General features: G+C 42.0%; 1 protein-coding gene across 1 annotated transcript; it reads right to left on the reverse strand.

The window, feature by feature from the left end:
- Positions 1-8,646: 8,646 nt before the first annotated feature.
- Positions 8,647-15,564, reverse strand: DUSP26 (dual specificity phosphatase 26). The gene is made up of 4 exons (XM_081269470.1): positions 15,229-15,564; positions 12,910-13,205; positions 11,140-11,354; positions 8,647-9,492 (listed from the first exon to the last, which is right to left on the reverse strand). Exons 2-4 carry the CDS (start codon positions 13,128-13,130, stop codon positions 9,293-9,295), a joined length of 636 nt encoding a protein of 211 aa, XP_081125596.1. The 5' UTR covers positions 13,131-13,205; positions 15,229-15,564; the 3' UTR covers positions 8,647-9,292.
- Positions 15,565-22,740: the final 7,176 nt, after the last annotated feature.

Raw genomic sequence — 22,740 nt, forward strand, 5'->3', positions numbered from 1 at the left:
GCTGTCATATATAAATTAAAAAAATTAATTAAAGAAAAAAAAAGAATGTGTAAAAAGAATGGCAACCAGGGTTGGTTTGTAAACAGTGATAATTAACTGAGTAAACAAACATGTCATGCCTCAAAATGAGACAAATTGTCACAATAATTTTCCAAGAGTTTTTTTTTTTTTTTTTTTTTTTTTGAGACAGGGTCACACTGAGTTGCTTAGGCTGGGTTTGAACTTGCAATCCTCAGCCTCCCGAGCTGCATTCCAAGCTTTTAAATATTTTAGAAAAGAATTTTCATCAAAGGAACATGTAATTCCTTAAAGTTGTTGAGAGTTGTTCATTGTACACTGGGCTAATAAGCCCCTTCATATTCATTTTTAGAACATTTATTTTTTGGGGTGCTAGAGACGGAATCTGGGGCCTTGCACATGCTAAGCTCATGCATGTACTATACATGCCTAGCCCCTTTGCTCTTTTTACTCTTTAAAAACGTTGATCTTAATTCTCACTTTGGAAGGTGAGCCTCAGGGTTATACACAATTACATATAAGAGGAAAGGAGGAGTAGGAGGAAAATTATATAAGTGGAAGAAACGATTTATATAGAGGGGATGGAGAGAGAGAAGGGGAGGGGAGGGGAGGGGAGGGGTGAGGGGACAGTGGAGAATGGGATAGACAGCAGAATACATCAGTCACTAGAAAGGCAATTTGTAAATCAATGGAAATGTAACTGATGTGACACAGCAATCTGTATACGGGGTAAAAATGGGAGTTCATAACCCACTTGAATCAATCTGTGAAATATGGTATATTAAGAACTATGTAATGTTTTGAACAACCAACAATAAAATAAAAAAAAAAAAAAAACACGTTGATCTTTCTCTGTCCAGATACTGGGGAAGTCTCAGTACTGGGATTCTTTTAGGAAATTGATACAACTCTTGGCCACAGGTGTTTATAATCTACCCAGCAATGTCCCCATGTCCTGGTCTGTGGTTCTCTAGGAATGTGAGTCAGCAATTTGCCTATTCTTCTCCTCAGGTCCCAACACACATGGAAAGTCCAGCAAGAGACAAAGGCTTTTGTGGGACTGAGTAGGGACCTCCTTTCTCTCTCCAGAGGCTGGGACACAGTTGCCACAGTCTTTTCCTGAGCACTTCCTAAGCATAGCCTGATGGTTTTCCAAAGTATCAGAGAAGGATCGGTGGTGGTGGTGGGGGGGAACAGAGGGTATGGGGTTCATGCTACCTGGTTGCCCAGGTATTCTGCATAGTCCTGCTAAGTTTTTGGCTTTCTGAAATGAAGCAAATTGTAGGTCAGAGCTGAATCATCTCCTGTGTGGGAGTGGAGATCTGAGAATGAAGCAAAGATGGGAGGACATATTGATTTCCCACTCATGCCGATTCCTGTCTCGGTGCGTCTCATGATTTCAATTACTCCTTACCGCAATCCTTGAAAGTTTATTATTTTCAAATTTCCTTTGAATTCTAATGTTAAATTGAAGCTCAGAAAGGTTAGGTATTACCGAAAATCATATAACTCAAGTATTGGTGCAAGAATTCCACCCTTGGTCTGCCTCCCCAAAGCATGCTGTTTCCCTGACATTAGGATAGCTGCTGAATAAGGCTTTAGAGTCTGGCACGGTATGAACTCTTCTAAACTTTTCTTCTCGCCTATAAAATTAGGGCTAGGAGTAGCATATACTACACAGCATTGTATGAGGGGTAAAATGTTTGAAAACTGCTTGGCATGTCCCTGTCACACAACAGTTTTGGTCATTACTGTCCTTGAACTACGTCATGAAGCATCATGGCCCAGAAGATGCACGGGACTAGGAGTCAGTAAATCTAGTACATTAATTCAGACGCAGGCTGAGTCCCTGTGTTATTTTTGAGAATGCATTTGCAAATCATTTGATACCCCTTCCTTTAAGAGGTAGAGTCTAGTCCCCATCTGCTTGAGTTTGGGCTGGACTTCTTGACTCTTGTAACAATAGAAAAAGATGGAGGCAACTACTTGTCTTTGAAGATGGGTCATAAAAATGCTCTGCAGTTTCTTAGCCACTCTTCGTCTTGGGTTGTTTGTTCTGGGGGTAGGTAATATCACATCACAAAGTCACTCACCTAAGGAGAAAAGACGTGGTAAGGAACTGAGGTGTCTGATGACAGCCACATGAATGAGCTTGGGAGTGGGTATTCTATCCTATTCAGGCTTTTGGATAACTGCAGCCCCTGTCACCACAATAGCTGTACCCTCAGGAAAAATTCTGAGGCAGAACCACACAGTTACACTGCCCTTGATGTCCTAATCCACAGAAACCACCAAATAATAACAAATATTTATTGTTTTAAGCCACTGAGTTTTGAAGTAATTTGTTACTCAGCAGTAGATAAATAATAAAATTACTGTAACAAAGAGGCATAAAAAACTAGAGTGCTCAAACACTCTAGTAGTTTATTTTGGACTCATAAATATCCCAAAGAAAGTGGAAGATGCAGGGTGTAAAGGTGGTTCTATTTCATAAAACCATCTGGTGACCCAGGTTCTTTTGTCCCTTGGCGGGTTCCCAGGATGTTTCCCTGGTTCATATGGTTTACTAATCATTTATCTAATGTTCTAATCCAAAGGAAGGGTTCAAAACACTAAAGGGACAGTCTTTTCCTTGTAAGAAATAGAACATTACTTTTGCTCACATTCTATTGGTGAGAATTTAGTCCCAGGGTCACATTTCTCAGCAAAGCAGATTGTGGAATGTCGTCCTTTGCAGGATAGTTATGTGTCTGGCCAAAGCTCAGGCAGTTCTATTAATAACGGGGGAGAAGTGACTCTGGTGAACTCATAGCAATCTCTCCCTACCCGAGTCTTGGTTTTGGTGTTATTTCTGTGCCTTCCTGTTACCTCTCCCTGTCTTGGTTTTCTCATTTACAAAGTGAAGGATTGAATTAGATTGTTGGTTTTATATCTGTTTTTCGTTGGCATAATCTTTTATGTAGTAAGGTCTAAAAATAACTGCAATGGCTAAGGACGTACCTTAGTGGTAGAGTGTATGCTTAGCTTGTGTAACGTCCTGGGTTCAATACATGGCACCAAGAAAGAAACAGCAACAACAAAACAACAAAATGCATATAAAATATAAAAATAAGGCTTCTTGTTTGAATCACAAGGAAATTCCTCTCCCTATCCTACCCTCACATAAATGGCCCCAATGAAAGTGATTTGAAATACTAGGACTCAGGGCTGTAGGTGCAGCTGGGTGGTAGAGCACTTACCTAGAGCATGTTCAAGCACCTAAGTTTCATCCATGGCACACAAACACACAAATGAAATAAAATAAAAGTAAATTATCTTCTTAGCATATCTGTCTTCAAAAATAATTATTGCAATATATAAGTAGGTAAAAAGCTTTTCTTACATTACATGTGTATATATATATTTTTTTCATTCTGGGTGCCAGGAATATAAAAAAGAGTGGGTCTATTTAACCATAATATTCTGTGATTCATCCAAGAGCACCAATTTTCATTTCACAGAGTTTATCTGTTAATGTTGATTCCAGCTATCACTTGTTTTATCATGTGGGAACATAAGTTATATAGTCAAAAATGTAAGCATTTTGAGCTAATGTTGACTCAGGTTAGGTTTTTTTTTTTTTTTTTGTATTATCTTTTCAAAGTACTGCCAGTTGAAAAACAAAGCATTATGTTTATCAGTTTGTTTTGAGATATTTGCCAAAGTTTTGATAGTATCTTTGAAAAAATGCTTGTTTCCAGCAGAACAAGACATCAAGAAAACAAACAAAAAACAAAACAAAACAAAAAACCCATAAAGAAAGAAAAGAAACAGAAAGAAACAAAAGGAAAAAGAAAATAAAATCCCTGAACTGGATGTTCTCCTGGATGCCTTCCAGTGGGGGTGTTCTTGAGGTTATGATCATTCACATGTGCAAAGAAGCTGGGCAGGGTCCCAGCCTTATCTTGCTTGGCAGCTGGGAGCGTTTTGTACCTGGCATGGGTTGGCAGGGGACAACCATTTGAGCTTTAGCCTTGGGTGTGCAGCCCACTTCACGTCTTTTACTTTCTATGAGACACATCTTGGGGCATGTTTCTCCTTTCTCCTAAAGCAAGTGAGAGTCCTCTCCCTCCCCGGAGCAAGGACCAATGGTGCCGGCTCTTTGGGGTTGAACATAGTAAGTGGACTGAGTGCTCTCCCCTCTCCTGGGGCAGACTCCCACTCCCTCCCCGGTTAATATTTTTGCTGTCTGTTTTCAGTAGGTTGCCATTGGTTGTGGGTCTCAATTAAGCTCAGGCTCTGTCAAGGTTATTCATTGAGAATGTGGGCTTGGCCAGTTTTAACCCCGTAGGTGAATAAGCTCCAAGGGTCAGAGGCAGGGGCCTTTGATTTCTGAGCATTTAAAAATAAAAATACTGCCCCAGGGAAAGTTACCTAGGCAGAAGGTGGAGGTCCACAGATCATCAGAAGCCAAGTTGTGAGCTTATAAACACACACCCTTCCCTGCTTCCCAAAGACAGGGCTGGGCCTCTTTCCACTTGCTTCCAAGCTTCCTTCCTGAGACTCACTGTGCCAGCCACCTTCTCCCAGGCTGGCTCCAGATGCTGAATGGGAATTTGGCTGGAGGTTCGAGTGTCTGCCAAACCAGGGGAAACGTCCCAGGCCATTGTAAAGGCCAGCAACCACTCCCCACAAACTAAGAACATTTCAAGAATGACTACAGGAGGATTGGGAATTGGAAGAAAATGAGGGAAGGTGGGCTAGTCTGGATTTTTAAAGGTAAGTAATAGTTTATATTTTGGGGTAGGAATTTAAGACATAGTGGGGGGCTGGGGATGTGGCTCAAGCGGTAGCGCGCTCGCCTGGCATGCGTGAGGCTCAGGTTCGATCCTCAGCACCACATACAAACAAAGATGTTGTGTCCGCCGAAAACTAAAAAAAAAAAAATATTAAAATTCTAAAAAAAAAAAAAAAGACATAGTGGGATTGATTTACCTCAGGGGTTGCAGGCAAATGGTCTCAAGGAGTGCAACAGGTCTTGTGTTAGAAAATAGGTAGAGTGCTGGGCATAGTGGTGCATGCCTGTAATCCCAGTGGCTCAGGAGGTTGATGCAGCACAATAGCAAGTTCAAAGCCATTCTCAGCAACTTAGCAAGACCCTGTCTCTAAGTAAAATATATATATTTTTAAAAAAGGCTGGGGTTATGGCTTGGTGGTTAAGCATCCCTGGATTTAATCCCCAGTTTTTTTTTTTTTTTTTAAAGGTAGAGAAGGGAAGAGGTAAAACTATAGAGCAGGCATTTAACTCCTCTAAAGGAGACAGCCTTTACTCAGACTGCTGTCATGCGCAAATGTGGGCTATTGTCTTTTTCAACTTTTCAAGGAGGACTGGAAACCCAAATCCTGTGTCAGGTTTCCCAGATATGGAGGTATGACACAGGACACCCTCTGCTGGTGGATTTCACACTGATGCTGTTAGTTTACAACCCTTTTTATCTTTTTACATTTTTATTTTGAGACCTGGTCTTGCTAAGTTGCTGAAGCTGGCCCCCAAATTTACTAACCTCCTGCTAGAATTACAGGTGTGCATACCACACCCAGCTCTCTCTTGCTTTCTGTCTCACCATGCCCTCTCTCCCTTTCACATGTTCTCCTGCTCTGATATTATCCACTATAATGTGATGCAGCCAGGGGAACCCTCTCCAGAGGCCAAACTATTAGGACCACCTAATTCTGGACTTTCTGCTTCCTGAACTGTGAGCAAAATCAATCTCTTTTCTTTAAGAAATTACTCAGCTTCCGGTTTTTCGTTATAGCACCAAAAATAGACTAATACATCACCAGGTTAAGTTGGCATATTTACAGGTTCCAGGGGTTAGGGTGCAAACAGGACTTTCTATAAAGCTCGTGGGTCTTTTGCTCTTCCTCCACCTCAAAAAATACTTTGAGGACAAAAATCTATGATAAGCAGGGTTTCGTTTCCTTATAACCTGGCCAATTCTTTCTCTATTCAAATTTTCTTTCTCTTTGTATCTGAGTATCAAACTTGGGGCTTCGTGTAGGCTAGGCAAGCACTGTAACTCGGAGCTACAACCCCAGACCCAAATATCCTTTTCTTTAAGGTATCTACTTCTAGCAGAGGCCCTTGGATGTGGTAATGCTGAGTCTTCTAGACCCAGCATAATTCTTAGTTCGATGCTTGTGTGGTTCCAGCTTCATCTGCTGCCCTGGGACTCGGAAGCAACAGTTTTCTCTTAGCTGCTGCTCCCTGTGGAGCTTCCCAGTTGGGATTAGTTATAGGGGTGAAGGTTTGGGCAAACACTCCTCCTCCTCCTCCTCAGAGACAGCAATATCTCCAGGGCCTGCCTCAAGGGCTTGAGTCAACACTGAAGAGGCGGAGGCTGGAGGTGGCAAGGAAAGAAGTAGAATGAGAAGTTTGACGTGGATCTCAGCTCCAGAGGGTTGAGGCACAGACAACTAGTGGCACAGGCTGTGCCTAATCAGAGCACATTTCTTCCTGTTCACATTCCAGTTATTTTAGTCTACATGGTCCACTGCCCAAGAATAGGATAGGGGAGTCTTGACGTTGAACCTCAGGTTTGGGAGATAGGGGTGATACACAACCTGTGACAGGTGTTACCCTGAGCCCGCTTGGAGGCTGGGACTGATTCTACTTGGGTGAATACCACGCTGTGGGCTCCCTCTCCCCTCTGATACACATTGGAAGGGTCACAATCTCTAGAATAGACAGGGAAATCCTCCATAAACCCTTCAAGGGTGGGGCTGGAGGCTCAGTATAGTAGTGTGATGGGTAAACACAGATTCTGGAGCCAGAGAATTCAGTTTTAAATTCTAGTTCTTCCACTTACTCTTTGTGCATCCTTGAGCAAATTAGGGAACCTTGACTCTCTGTTCCTAAGCAATGACAATTATACCTTTTTCACAGGGCTTTTATGAGAATTAGACGAGAGTTTGTAAAGATAGGAGAGTGCCCTGGCATAGCAATGATATGCTTCTTTAAATAATAAAAGTACAGAATCTGTTCTGTGCGGATCATCTGGAAGCCTGTTCTTTGGTTTAATGTATTTTAGTAACTGTAATTCCTTACTAGAAGTTACAATTAAATTCTCAAATTATTCATCATGAACACTCTAGGGAATAATCAGACCGAACAAATATGGTTGTGGCTGTTCAGTTACATACATAGTACTGTCCTTTCTAGGCCAAAACAAAGGAGACGACAATTGTCTTCTTTACCCAACTGTTTCTAGTTGCAGTTCGTCTTTCTAAGAGCATGAGTTATTTTGAGTTATGTGTAATTCTTTTTAGTTAAATGTAATTCATCTGGTCCATGGTTCTGATAGGAAATCAACACATTTCAATTAAAATCAATATTACCGAGGGGGGATAGTAGAGGATAGGAAAGGCAGCAGAATACAACAGACACTAGTATGGCAGTATGTAAAAACGTGGATGTGTAACCAATGTGATTCTGCAGTCTGTATACGGGGAAAAAATGGGAGTTCATAACCCACTTGAATCAAATGTATGAAATATGATATGTCAAGAGCTATGTAATGTTTTGAACAACTAATAATAATAATAAATCAATATTACCTAATGAAGTCCTCATTCTATCTCTTAGATAAATATGTCTCTTAACAGTGATAGAATTTTGACATTCCAACTAATAGAGCTTGCTCGCCTTCATCTTATAGGTCTTAGCCTGGAGCACTGAGACCTACAAATTCTGAGAGATTTGGAGTTCTGGTTCCTACAGGAATCCCAGTATGGGCAAGGCTGGTGAGGAAACTGGAAATACAGTAAACATAGATTACTAGTAGCAATCAGACCTGCTAGGCCCAAAGTAGCAAGACAGAAGCCAACCATGAGAGCTGGCTTCAAACCATGAGAAGGGCCATCAGAAGAGATGAATTAAAAGAAAAAATACTCATCAAAACTGATTGACTATAATTGGATTTATATCTTTCTTTCTTTCTTTTTTTTTTTTTTTTTGGGTGGTTTTGGGCATACAACCCAAGGTCATGTATGTACTAGGCAAATGCTCTACCACTAAGGTATACTCCCAGCTCCAAGTCTAATTTTTGATTAACTTTACTAATAGGATTGTGTTGCATTCCTCTGAAGCAAGCCTGTAAAGATCAGAAGAGAAAGCAATTACATCACGTCTCCCTCGCCCCCTCCATACCTTGGCACCAGACAAAATACAAACCCCTAAATGTATATTTACAGTTGGGATGGATTTCTCATCAGAATGTTATCTGATCTGAATGGGGAGCTTATATGGAAATCAGGCTGATTTAAAAAAAAAATAAACATATTTCTTATGCATTTGAGCCTATGAACAGGGACCTATTTTAAGATTAGAAGATGGAGGAAGTGTTTTCTAGGCAACAAGAAGTGGTTGCAGAGCTGAGGTTTTTGGTCCTCTGCTGCCTCTTAGTGGAATCTCTGGAAATAACAGTTCAAGATTTTCCAGGGTTTCCCGAGAACTGGTGGAGGTTTTCAAGGTGGTGGAAGGCACCAAAAGGAGGGGGTCAGGAACTGCTGCCATCCCCCAGCAAGGCTGGGATCCCCAAAAGAGAGAGAAATAGAACTCTTTCAAATTGTTGAAGACACCAAGAAGCGCTCTTCTTTTCCATCATCTTTATTTTTCCTTCAGACACTTGAATCCAGTAAGTGAATGACCAGCTAGTCATGCACCTCGGTAATACTCTTGATCACAAGCAGCTCTCACAAGCACTATGCCAACCCGCACACACCTACTCTTCCTGTGATTGGAGTAACAAGTCTGTGTGGGTTTCTCCCTCTGGTTTCACAGCTTCTCACACCATCCCTTCACCGTCTGTCACAATTCTATACCATCACATCTGTGCTTGGTGCATCTCTAACTCCGTGCTCAGACACAGGACAGAGAGGGCCCTTTCATCCTGGTAAGTGAGAGAGGGGGACACTTGAGCACAAAGAGGGGAGGGGACCGTGCATCACTGGGAGCTGGAATCCAGCAGGGCCTGAATCAGATCCTAGGATCATCTTCCACCTGCAGTCTACCTGCTTCCTTCCCTGGTCAAAAGTCCCTGGGTGCCACCAACCTCACTTCCAAACCTGACTTCCTATCCCCTCCCTCGAAGGCTCCACCCCTGAGCATTCACTCTCCTGTCACTAGGAGAGAATGGGCCACTTGAGTCATCTGTTACCTGCCACCTGGGCTTCCTTCCTCCAGCTGGGAGCCAGAGCCTCCCCAGGGACCTGACCTGACTTCTTCCCCCTCCTCTCATGCCTCTAGACCCTGCCGCAGCCTGCGGTCCAGGGCCAGGAGCTGCCTCAAGAAGCCCCGGTTGGGGATGATGCCTCTGTGGTCCTTGACTTTCTTGATGGCCTCCACAAGGCTGAAGTGGTGGTACAGCATGAGGTAGGCCAGCACCAGGGTGGCAGATCGGCTCACTCCCACGGCACAGTGCACCAGAATCTTCCCTGCAAAGAGACACACAAAGAGATAGCTGGAGACTGAGGTGGCTTGGAGGAAGCCAGGGAGAGTGTGACAAGGACAGGTGACAAGGACAGATAAGTAGAGGTGCGTGGAGACAGAAACAGGTGCCGATGAGTGGTGTTAAGCATGAAGATCCTGGTAGGCAGAATCACAGTCTCTGGGTCAGGAGTCCCCTATGTTTCTCCTTTTCTAGCAATAAACCTTCTTATTCCTTTCTTTTTTCCCCTCCTCTGGGTACTGAGGATTCAACGTAGGGGCACTCAACCACTAACCCATATCCCCAACCCTATTTTGTATTTTATTTAGAGACAGGGTCTTACTGAGTAGCTTAGCACCTTGCTTTTGCTGAGACTGGGTTTGAACTCACGATCCTCCTGCCTCAGCCTCCTGAGCCACTGGGATTACAGGCATGTACCACCATGCCTGGCTTATTCCTTTTTCTTCAAAAAATAAAAATAAAAATAAAAGAATGAAGATACTGGGCTGGGGGTATATCATGCTAAGCATGAGCAAGGTCATGGGTCCAATACCCAGCACTGCAATGAATAAAATACAAAAATAAACCAAGACATGCAGATCCTCAACAAAGGGGAAGAAATCTCTGCAGAAATGGATGGAGAGGTCATGCAGTACCTCAGTGTCCATAAAACTGAAAAGGGTGCAAGGGTAGACTCATCATTAATGAGAAACCAAGCTTAGCACAGGGTAGGGACTCCATTGATATTTGCTGAATGGATCAATAGGAAACACCCTTGTGTCAAGCCCTGTTCAGTCTCTCCACCCTTTGTGTTTTTTGAGACTGGGTCTTGCTATATTGCCCAGGGTGGCCTCAAATGCCTGGCTCCAAAATCCTCCTGTCTCAGTAGCAGGGACGGCAGTCATGTGCATTGCCTCTGGTCCCCTTACCCTTTTATCTTGCTATTTCTCTTAATCATTGAATATATTTATATTTTCATACATAGTCCTTCTTTAATATTTAAGGTGGATTGGTCCTAGGATTCCACAAAGATACCAAAAATCAGTAGATGCTAAAGTCCCCTACATAAAACGGGGTTTAGTATTTGTATATAACCTATGTTCATCTTCTTATATACTTTAAATCATCTCTAGATTATCGAAATACCTAATATAATATAAATGCTATATAAATACTTACTATACTGTAGTGTTTAAGAAATGAAGGCAAGAAATAAAAAAAAATCTGTACATGTTCATTAGTTTTTTCCCTCAAGTATTTTCAATATGTAGTAGTTGATTGAATCCATGGATTCAGAACCTATGAATTCAAAGGACCTACTCTGTTTTTTTTTTTCCTGACCGCTAAAGCATTTTTACCATGCTGAAGGTAAAAATAATTGGAAAGCATAGAAATATGTAAAAACCCCCAATTTAAAAAATTATAGCACCCAGATTCTCACCACCCAGGTGCAACTTGCCACTCAACGTTGTGTGATTTCCTTTGTGTTGTTTTGAGAAGAAAAAAAATACTTGAGAGAATAGTTTTCTTTCCTTAACATTATATCCAGAGCATTTTGTCATGTGGCTAAAATCTCTCTCCATACTTGAACGCTTGGGCTTCTCCTAAGCTCCATGTTCATTGATCTTTCCTCCTTTTTGCTTTCCCTTCCTACCTCCTGGCTGGCTCAGTGCACGGTGGATGAAGTCAGCAGCCGTCTGGAAGTGGATGCTCATGTCAAAGGCTGGCGAGTCATGGGCCTCGACACCCAGGTAGCGGATGCCCAGTCCCTCATAGGCCTCAGGTGTACCTCGCCATCTGCTGTGTGAGGCATTGAGGACGTGGGTGATGCCCAGGCGACGAAGTTCGCGGCGGTTGTTGGCCATGTCCCTGTGTTGAACAGAAATTAGAGGGAGAGTAGAGAAGCCAGGGTGTCAGGGCCATTTCTTGCCTAGGTACTATCATGGGCTCCAGGCCTCTACTTTACTTACTAATGCCCCAGAAGGGAGGAAGACGGGCAATGACTTGAAGTCTTGTCCTGTGAGCAACGGTTGAGAGAACTAAGGGTGACTGGAGAAGACTAAGGAGGAGGGGTGAAAATGGCCATAAGAAAATATTGAAGGGGTGCTCTGAGGAAGTGGGATTTTCCTTGATTTGCAGGGTCCTAAAGGGTAGAAATAAGATCAAAGGATTAAGGCTATAGGGTCACAGATTTCACTTTCAGGCTATGAACAGGACATACTAGCAGTGGAATCTAACTGAAGAAAGGTTGGAGCACCTCAGGAGCGAGCCATTTCCCATCACTGGGGTGTTCAAGCAGGAAAAGGAGACCACTGAGTATTGCAGAGAGGATATTAGATGTTGTATATCCATCAATATTCCATAAATATTGCAGAGAGGATCTGAGCATCAAGAGGAAATACCTAATGGGGCTGTAGCTCAGAGATACAACTCAAACTCAGCATGCACAAGGCTCTGGGTTCAATCCCCAGCACCAAAAAAGTAAAAAAATAAGAAAAAAAATGTTTAATGTCCCTGCTAATCTTTGACATTACATGGGACATTAAACATGGTTCTGATACTTCTTCATACCCAACCTTCCAATTACTTTATACTGTCATTGATACCCAGAATCCTCTTCTGTTTTCCCTGTTATGCCATGGCTCACATTTTCCTGGTTTTATAATTTCACTTTCAAGTTTGCATCAAGACCATACCCTTTAGCTGAGTGGCAGACACCTCTCAGGCAAAATGGTCATATGTCAGGGCAAGTGCTTTCCCAGTGCAAACTCCTTAAGTGGAAAGTAGAAAGAACCTTTAAGTGCTGGCTCGTGAGACTCATGTGATGGTTGGCCAGTTACAACTTCCCTGAGCATCAGTTTCCTCCTTATCACCTACCTCTCAAGGCTGTTGTGAAGATTAAGAGTGAAAATACATGTGAAAAAAAAATCCTTGCATACCATAGAGCCCCTGAGGAAGAGAAGAATTTGCTCTTTCTTTGATGTTCCTCTCTCCACAGCCTCCAATTTACAGACTCTGCAGACACTTTGGCTTTGAGATGAACCCCTTGGGCTTACTACCTACTGTTCCTGGCTCCCAGTGACTATCTTTATCCAGGGTCATAGCACAACAGATGGAAGGTCAGAGAAGTCATCTACTGTGCTTGGAACGCAGCATTGGCACTCAATACTAAGTGTTTGCTAAATGAATAACGTTACTATTTGAACAAGAGTTTTTCAATCCTGAGTTGGGCATTTTGATAATCCTATCTAAGCTCTCCCAAACCCTCCAGCTTTTATTTTCTGTGTTCCCCCTTCCCTTCAATCCTTAATCTGGAACCAACAACACAACTTAGTGTCTGTCTGCCATCCTCGTTTCTACACACACACACACACACACACACACACACACATCCAGCCATGATCCCTGTTTACCCCGTACATACTGGTCTCCAAGGTAGAGGCCTGGCCAGACCTCGTCGGCATGGTTACAGGCTGTCTTGCCTGTGTACAGGAGCCTTTCCAACTCAAAGACGTTGAGGAAGGGGTGTTGAACAGTTGGCATCTCCTCCAGGCTCCCTCTAGTGCGAACAGGAGACCTGGAACTACCCCGCGAAAAGCGGGCCATAAAAGTCATGGAGGCCCAGAGCCAGTTACCAGGGCACATCTTAGAGGCAGCAGGAACTGTGGCAGCTGCACGATGGCTGTGGTGATGATGGGGCTGGTCACCAGGTAGCTGTTGCTGAAAAAGGAAGGTGTGAGACACACTTGAGTGAGTCCAGAGCAGCTGTTTTCCTTCCTGCTAACTGGGCTGGGCCAGGCCCTGGGGAGAGGATCCTCAAGGAAGAGAAGGTAGGGCCATCAGGATTGCCTTTTTCTTCAAGCCACAGAAGCTCCTTTCACTGAGCTCTTTGGCTCTGCCACACAAGGAGGTGGGAGAGTCACATGTCCTTGTTTACGGGAAGAGGGAGCTGCCCAGCTGCTGGGTTTCTGCTCTACCACCCCACCCTCATTGCCAGTACACACACACACACACACACTCACACACTTGGCGTTTGAGTGCTTGTACCCACTGCTGGGGCTCTTGCCAGCCTGAATCTGGGCCTCATCTGCCTAAGGCTATAGGCAGAGAGTCTAGGGAGCTGAGATGCAGATGGGGGTGGCTTTGGGCCCTTCCAGAGAAAATTATCAGAAAGTCAAGGCAGCTGGGGCCATGGCATATGCCAGGCCTGTTTCCTTGGTTCCAGGGAGATGAAGTGCCTTAACCCATTCCTTCCCTGCACAGCCTCAAAGATATGCCTGTTAATAGGAAATATTTGTGGGGAGGGACTGGGTTAGTGAAGAACAGCAAAAAAGAGGGAGAGTAAGTTTGGGAAAATACTTGCTCAGTGTAAGAGCTAACAGAAGGACTCAATCTATATGCATAACAGATAAACCATACTCAAACCTCACCTTAAAGGTGAGAATTCTGAGTCAAAGCAGGCGTTCTGAGTTAAATACATGAATAATATTGTGTCTCTGTGTTTGGAGGGGGAGAGGTGGAGGCCTCAGGCCTGTAGAGGGAGAAGAAAAGGGAAAAATGAAGATTCTGCAGGCCCAGGGACTCAGACACTCTTCAGTGCTGTTAGAATCAACTGATCCTACACAGCGTGCAGGGGGGCCTCCAACCAGGAGGTTAGCAGATGTGTTTCAGAATATCTGTTGGCAGCTGGCGTTTGTGAAACTAGAGTCATGCTTTGAGCTTTACAGCTGGGAAGGGTCAGCCTTTGAGGCTTACCCTGGAACCTTTAGGCAGACAGGTACATGGGCCCCTATCCCTCTTCCTCCTGTCACACTTATGTTCCCCAGTATTTGGAATGATGGATTGACTTGCAGTCCTCCTCCCATTTCCTTTCCTGACTTCTGCCCAAGGGACTAAAACCTACTGCCCATCAGTGAGAGGCCATCTTTATCCATGGCCACACTGTGTCTCATCCCACAGTGGCAGCCGGGGCCCAGCTCTCCCTTTCCAGGGCCAGTAGAGGCCAAGTACTCACAGGACATCAGAAACAGGGGTTTCAGGATCCCAGCTCAGGAGGAATAATTGGCTATTAAGGTATTTAGATAGAGACATCATTTTTTTTTTTTTCAATAGCTGGGTCAGAAACAGCACAGAAATAAAGCACTACTGCCTCAACACCACCACCGCTCTCATGATCATCACCACCACCATCATCATCACCACCATCACCACTCTTCTTTTCTCTTCAGGCCTAAAGACCCTATAACTGTTTAGAAATGCCCAAACAACCTTTTTTTTTTTTTTTTTTTTTTTTTTCTCCTCCTAATAGATTCTGCTGCCTATGTCATGATGAAAGGTAAGAGGAGGCAGGGAAGGCGACCAGATGTAGGACACAGCTCTCTCTGGGACGCTCCTCTTGGGAAGGAGGGTGGTGGAGAAACCCCATTCTGTCCCGGGATACGCCCCTGGGCATTCTCCAATCCCATCAGGCGGTTCTGAGAGGCCCCGGGGCAGTTCCCCCCCCCCCCCCCCCTTCCTCCGTCTGCTGTCTCGGTTGTAACAGGTTCATGGTGGTCGCCTCAGCCCTTTGCCAACCCAGACATCCTGGCGCTGGGGGGAGGGAGGGAGCCGAGGGCAGCACAGCTCGCTCGGATCGGGGGATGCCCCCTCCCTGTGTCCCTCTCTCCCCATGGCCCCGAGCTGCGCTCCTCTCCGCAGCCCGCTAGCCAGAAGGGAAGGCGACGCCCGGCCGCAGCCCCGGTACCTCTCCGCGCGCGCCGTGCGGGGTCTCAGTTCCCGAGGCCGATCGCAGGCTCAGGCAGCTCCTCGGCCATGATTCTCCCGCCGCCGCCGCCGCCGCTGTCGCTGTCGCTGTCGCCGCCGCCGCCGCCCCGGCTGCTGCCGCTGGCTGACGGATTAGCCTCTATTTTTAAGCCATGACACGCACGTCGAAGTGGGGTTCCTATCAGTGTGTGCGTTGGTGACACACAGGGACACGGTCTCACACTCGGGGGTCCCAGCCGCCGCGCAGTGTGGGCTCGCCTGCACCCGCCACGATCCCGCCCCCGTTTACAGACCAGACACAGACCCACGCAGCCAGACCTGCACCGCCTCGCCTCGCACACACGCTTGAGTGTTATTGTAACGGGCCAATTACAAAGCGAGATGTCTCAAGATCACTCCCAGGCAGTGTCTGAAACGCGGATGCTCCTCCCAGATAGAATTAAGTAATTACACAGGCATTCTGTAGACTCCTTTGTACATTTCCTCATTCTCAAAAAAAAAAAAAAAAAAAAAAAGAACAGTGGTCAGTGTTAGCATTATTCACATTTGACCATAGGCCATGTAGTTCACATATTGTAACTCACATAATCCGCATCACAAATCTATGGGATGGGTATTAGTGTCTTTATTTTAGAGCGAAGGAGATGGAGGCACAGACAGGCTAAGTAATTTGCCCAGATCATGCAGCTGAGTTTTGGAAGAGCTTATCTTCAAACAGTGACACTTTGAAGTTCATGCCCCTACCTGCTCTACACCAGTGCATCACAAGGTAGAGAATGCACCCTAGGTTTCCTTCAGAAAGACTCTGCTCAGTTCATAGTGAACTCTGCAAATCTGAGGGAAATCTCTCTTTTCTTTTGTAGTCCTTTTTAGTGAAAATTCATTTTCTGTGCGATTCGGTTGTCAGCACCTGGTAAGCACCAAGACAGGGAGCAGCTGGAGGGCAAGAATTGCATGTTTTCTTCAGGGCCCACCTCAATTGCATGATGGGAGGTGACAATGATGGGAGACAATAAATGTTACAGATAATGCTGTTGAGAACTAGTCAGAAAATTGTCTCCTGGAAGAAAGGCAGGAAGTACATTAGCTCAGACTGGGACTAAAGATGGTTTCCACTATAGATGAAATCAGGAGTTGAATCTACATGTCCAGCACCAGCAGTAGATCAGGCTTTGATTTCCAGGCAGAGAAAGTACTGGCCAAAGCAACACAATCCCCTGGTCAGTTCTGTGAGAAAGGGGAGGTACTTTCACAGATTACCACTTATGATTAATTTATCTCTTAACATTTTCTTCTTTGGAGAAGCAAACTTTCAGTTTTCCTTGTGCCTTCTTAGTATGGCATTTGACAAGAAGAAATGAAATCCTCAGTATTTGAAACAGAGTCTTGACCTGGGAAAATTAAATTTGAGATTTTAATTCATAAAGAACCAGGAAAAGCTTTCGATGATTGGCACAAGATAAATTGTGAAAGAGCACTTAATTGTAAGACCTCATTTTAAGCAAAATGGTCTTCAGGATTGGTAGGTTGAGAGGATGTTCTAGGTAAAATTGATCCTGATTTCTAACAAGATTTCTGTTTCAACCCTGCATTGCACTTTTCTCAAAAAGGTAGAATATGTGATTTAAAATGTATCACAACAATATGGGCACTTATTTATAATTTACCATAGAAACTGTCCATGGACCAATATCTCCATGAAGACCATTTTTATGGGCCAACCTGTAGCTCAAGTGGTTGTATATTTTTCTTGGTAAGTAAGAGGTTTATGCTGTTTCCAGGTGACACCAAACTAAACAAAGGATGAAGGGGAGGATAGAAAATTGTGGTGGAGGAATTAGCAGATAATGAAGAATGAAGGAGAGAAAGGGGAGGAAGTAATGAAAAATAGCAGGTATTGATAATGTCAGTTGATTCCGTAGGCTTCACATATATCAGTTCATTTAATCCCACTCACATTTTAAGTGGGTATTATATTTAGTGAGAACTTGAGGAAACTGACTTTGTCCATATTAGTTAACTCACAGTGAGTCTATGGCAGAACACAGGTTCAAACCCAGGGTTATCTTATTCAAGAAGTTCATAATTCAAGACTAGGCTGAAGAATCAATTCTCTATAATGCTCTTGTGGATCCATTCATATTCATTAATTCCTTCTTTGTGTTCATAGAAAGGTTCTATGAAAGGACCTATGAGCTTTATTTACTTTATTATATACTTTCTTAAGTTTCTGTTCTCCATAATTGAGGTCATGAATGGATATACTACACAGGGATGAATATAACAGAGATGGGAAATTGAGGCTACTGAAAGATGGAGATAAGGTGCTGGGATATACTGGTGGAAGAATACTTGTTGGCATATGTAAAGCCCTGGGTTTGATCCCCAGAACTGAAAAATCATTGAGTGAATAAAATGAATGAATAAATCAAGAGAGGATAGATTTCAAATTGTCTTGAAAGAAATGATCCCTCCTCATAGTTAAATAAATATTATAGAGGGAGGAGAAATTTAATAAGAGTAGAGAATTTTTTTAAAAGACCAACAAATAAATATTAAATGATAATTTTAACTGCTACCATTTGACCATGGGCTGGTCTTTACATACATAAACTAATTTAATCCCATTAATAGACATTATTAATTCCATTTTACCATTGAGAAAACTATTTTTAGAGTGGCAGTCAATCTACTCTGCAGAGACCAAAGAGGTAATAGATGGGATCTGAGCATGAATTTAAATTCAGGACTCTTTTAAGCAAAACTCTGTGCCTCAAACCATTGTGTTTCTTTCTTGTACCAGAGATTGAACCCAGGGACGCTTAACCACTGAACCATATACCCAGCCCTTTTGATTTATTTTTTAAAAAATTTGAGATAGGGTCTCTCTAAATTGCTTAGGGCCTCCTAAATTGCTGAGGCTGGCTTTGAATTTGCAATCCTCCTGCCTCAACTTCCCAGATCCCTGGGATTAAAGGAGTGAGCCACTACACTTGGCCATTGTATTTTCTTTTCTTTCTTTTTTTTCTTTTCTTTTTGTATTATTCTTAAAGAAGAAAAAAAGACTAGCAATAACTAAAATGTATCAAGTCCTACTGTGTGCCAGGCATTTAACAGAATGATAATTTCTTACTAGAATCCGGAGGACTTTCATGCAAGAATCATTCTCAAGCTTCTGGTCTTTGTCTCCTAGGGGCGCGGTTTCCTAGTGGCAGGATCTGCAGGTGTGTGCGGGAAGCTGGGAGAAGCTGCTCTTCATCCCCAAGAGATGGCTCCTTTTATTCCCAAACCCTTTCTTCTGTACCCAGGAATTGCGCTTCTGTCCAACCGCGCCCAAAGTACCGCCACGCCTATTTTTTTTCTGGGTTGGTCCATCTTGAAATCAGTTGCGAGTTTACACAGCGTTTTCACCTAAAGTTTCAAATGACAGGACCGAAAGCTGCGACTTTATTTAGTACTGGATGTGTGGAGGGGTGGGGGGCGCAGAAAGACTCGCTTTTCTTTGAAGTTGCCTGGCTTTTGTGGTTCCTTATTTTTCTTCTGGGTCCCACTCCTCAGGCTTCTTCCTGGCCCCTATTTAATACTTCTCTCCCCCAAGTCCCTGCTAGTGATTAATCTGTCCTTTCAGGCGTCTGCCAGGTGTTGGTGGGGGATTTCCCCTGCTGTCTCTGAATTGAGTAGAGCGAGAATCTGGTTTTGCTTCAACTTCAATTCAGTCCTTCTTTGCTTCTCGGGCCAATGAGTTCCATGGCAATTTTCCCAAGTAATCTATCCAGATGAAAACATGCCGCCATTATGAATGTTAATTTTCTAAGGACCACACATTATTGCAAGAGCTGATATATATATATATATATATATATATATATATATATATATATATATATATTTTTTTTTTTGGTAAGAGAGACTACTGCTTCTCTTAGCTGAAATAGTAGGATTATTATTATTTGCAAATAAAACGGGATACAAAAAGAAAATGCAGTAAATGTGGGCATGGGGAAAAAAAGAAGAAGAAAAAAAACAGAAAAACCCCCAAATCCAAACATCAGCAGCGTGAAAAAACATGCAACATACATTTTGAAAAAGACTGAAAGGAAGTATACCAAATGTTAAAAGAGGTAAACTCTAATCAGAGCGGTATTAAAATTTTTATCTTGTTCCTTAAACTACAATGGCAGAATTTGGTCTATTTTTACAAAATTTTTTATAATCAGTATGAATTTATTTTAAACATCAGTTTTATGAAATTGGTTGAGACTTACATATGGTCAACTTTAGTCAATGTCCCACACATGCTTGAAAAGAACATGTATATAAAGAAAATGATCTGTTTTGCGATTTCTATCTTTATCTCCCTTCTACATAAGGTTTTAAAATATTACAAATCCTTAATTTTTTGGTATTGTTTTATCAAATTTTGAGGGAGGAATTTAAAAATCTCCCACATTTGTGGGCTTATTAATTATTCTTTCCAATTCTGTCCATTGCTGTTTGGGATAGTACAAAGTTATGTTATTAGATGCACCAATGTTTTCTCTGATATAAGGAGGCTGATTCATAGTGGTGTAGGGAGGGGGAGCATAGGAGGAATAGATGAAATCTAGATAGGAAAGAGTGTGGGAGTAAAGGGAGGTGGCAGGAGATTAGCAAGAATGGTGGAATGTGATGGACATCAATATCCAAAATACAGGTATGAAGATATAAATTGGTGTCAACATACTTTATATACAACCAGAGATATGAAAAGTTGTGCTGTATATGTGTAATAAGAATTGTAATGCATTCTGCTATCATTTATTTTGAAAAAATCAATTAAAAATTAAATTAAAAATCAATGAAAAAATTAAATAAGATTAAAAAATAGATGCACCAAGTTCACTGATGCTATTTCTTTTTTTATTAAAAAATTTTTTTGCTTAGCAGGACACGTGGTGCAGTTACTAGGGTCTCAGCTACTGGAGGTGGTGGGGTGAGTGGTGAGATGGAGGATTTCGAATTCAAACCAGCCTGGGCAATTTAGTGAGAACCTGTCCTAAAATTTAAAAAAAAAAAGGGTTTGAGATGTATCTCAGTGGTAGAGTGCCCTTGGGTTTAATTCCCAGTACCACATAAAAAGAAAAAGAAAAAAGAAATTAATTAAAAAGAAGCCTAAGAATTAATATGTTTTGCTTTAAGTTTTACCTTGTTTGACTTAACACTGTATTGTTGTTTGTATTTTCTTGCATTAAAAAACTATCTTTGTCTGATATATATCTATATATCTATATATATATTATTTTATTTTAAATGTAACTCCTATAGGTCATACATAATTAGATTTAAATATCTATCTGTATTTTATTGTTTTCTTCTTCATTTTTTCCTTTTAAAAAATACAAACTGAAATTTATTTAGTGGATTTTTAATATGTACTGTTATTATTAGTATATTTTAAATAATTCCTACCATCCTATTTTGTATTTTATATTTAGTGTATTTATTTATTTATTTTTTAATGTGATCTTGGGGACTGAATCCAAGGTTTGGTACATGCTAGGCAAATGCTCGCCACAGAGCGGTATCTACAGCCCAAATTTTCCTTTCCTCTGTTTAGTTGGATTTATCTGGTATTCTTTATTCTCTGAATAACGTTCTGTTGATTTGAAAGTTAAAGCCTAAATTTAGTCAATATTCTCACCCTCGCTGATCAAGACAAAGACTTTATTTTTATTTATTTCAATATCACCAAAAAGATGTTTATTTCATACCTAAACACAGTATTAGACTCCAAGGATTTTTATGTGAACTTCACTCAGTGATACCTTTTGTCTCATCTTCTTTGTTATTATCTAGTACTTTGAATACAGATTTAAAAAAAAAGTCCTTGCTGGACACGGAGGTGCATGTTATAACCCCAGCCACTCAGGAGGCTGAGGGAGGAGCATCACAAGATGTAAATTAGAGAGACCCTGTCTCTAAATAAAAAACAAAAGGAAGCACTGGGGTTGTGGCTCAGTGGTAGAGCCCTTGGTGCTGGGTTTGATCCTCAGCACCACATAAAAAATAAAATAAAGATATTGTGTCCAAACTACAACTAAAACAAACAAACTAACAAACCATATATATGTATATATATATATATGACCAGGGGTGTGGCTCAATGGTAAAACACCCCTGAATTCAATCCCAGTATATATATAAAAAAGAAGTCTTTGTATTCATCAGTCACATAATGCACATAGTTTATAAAGAATCAATGAATTCCTTAATACTTAGTGAAAATTAGACCCTTCTGTTCTTCCCATCAACCCACTTCCCACAACCTAGAAGCAAACATTTTGAATAATTTCAGGTGATTTTCTCCTTCTCTTTCTCTTCATTGGTCTTTTCTGGGGATCAAACCAGGGCACCTTGAAAGTTAGGTAAACACTCTAATGCTAAGCTACACCTCCAGTTTTCAGGTGTTTCTTTCAGTATTCAATTTTATATCTCTCTGTAATAGGTTCATTTTTCTATTTCTTGATTTTCAATCTTCAGCATTATCTATTAATTTCTCATTATGAAGTTGAGAATTTGTTTTTATTTTATCTTCTTCTCTTCTTTTCCAAGATATATGAGAACCTCCCCTCTCTATTTTTTTATGCAACCCTATCATTGTTTTATTAAATAAATGTTCAGTGTTTAGAATATTAAAAGTATACTTTATTATTCAGGCTTGAACCATGTCACATACCATGATGACTTTTCTTGCTTATCTTTCTGTTTTCCCTTCAGTTAATAATCATTTATTTTTAGTTGCTTAATTTTCAATGGATGCCTCACTAATTCAGCCCCCATATTCTTTTCCAATTTCCTAAATCTCCTGTTGGTGAACATAGTTATTTTCTCAATATTATCTTTTTCATTAAGTCTTTTCTGGAGTCTTCTGACTTATTCACATCAGAACAGGTTTTTTTCTGCTGTATTGAAGAGCTGTTTTCCTGGGGTCTGCTTTGACTCTCGTGATTCTTTTTGCCTCTGGATGTGCTGTCTCCTGGGCAGCCTCTGTATCCATGGATGTTATTGAATCTGTTGTTTTTATTTTTTGGTACCAGGGATTGAATCTGAGGCACTTAACCACTGAGACCCATCCCCAGTCCTTTTTTATTTTTGAGACAGGGTCTTGCTAAGTTGCTTAGGGCCTTGCTAAGTTGCTTAGGGCCTCGCCAAGTTGCTGAGGCTGACTTTGAACTTGCGATCCTCCTGCCTTAGCCTTCTGAGCCACGGAGATTACAGGTGTGCATCACCATACCTGGCTAGCCAGTTTTTAGATGCTCAAATGTGCCTGATTACCCCCTCCCCCCCATTAAGAGACCTTTTGTTCTGCTTCTTTACTGAATGAACCTCCAGTTTACCCTGGTGTAGCAAAGGAGTTATTGCCTTACTGTGCAGTGATGGGAGAGCTGAGGATTAACTTGAACAGATTTCCTGTCAAGTCTGTGTTTTTAGTTCATTTCCACACTTACTTCCA

The sequence above is a fragment of the Spermophilus citellus genome (genome assembly GCF_964194105.1).
Source record: "Spermophilus citellus genome assembly, chromosome: 16".
Lineage (NCBI taxonomy): Eukaryota > Metazoa > Chordata > Mammalia > Rodentia > Sciuridae > Spermophilus > Spermophilus citellus.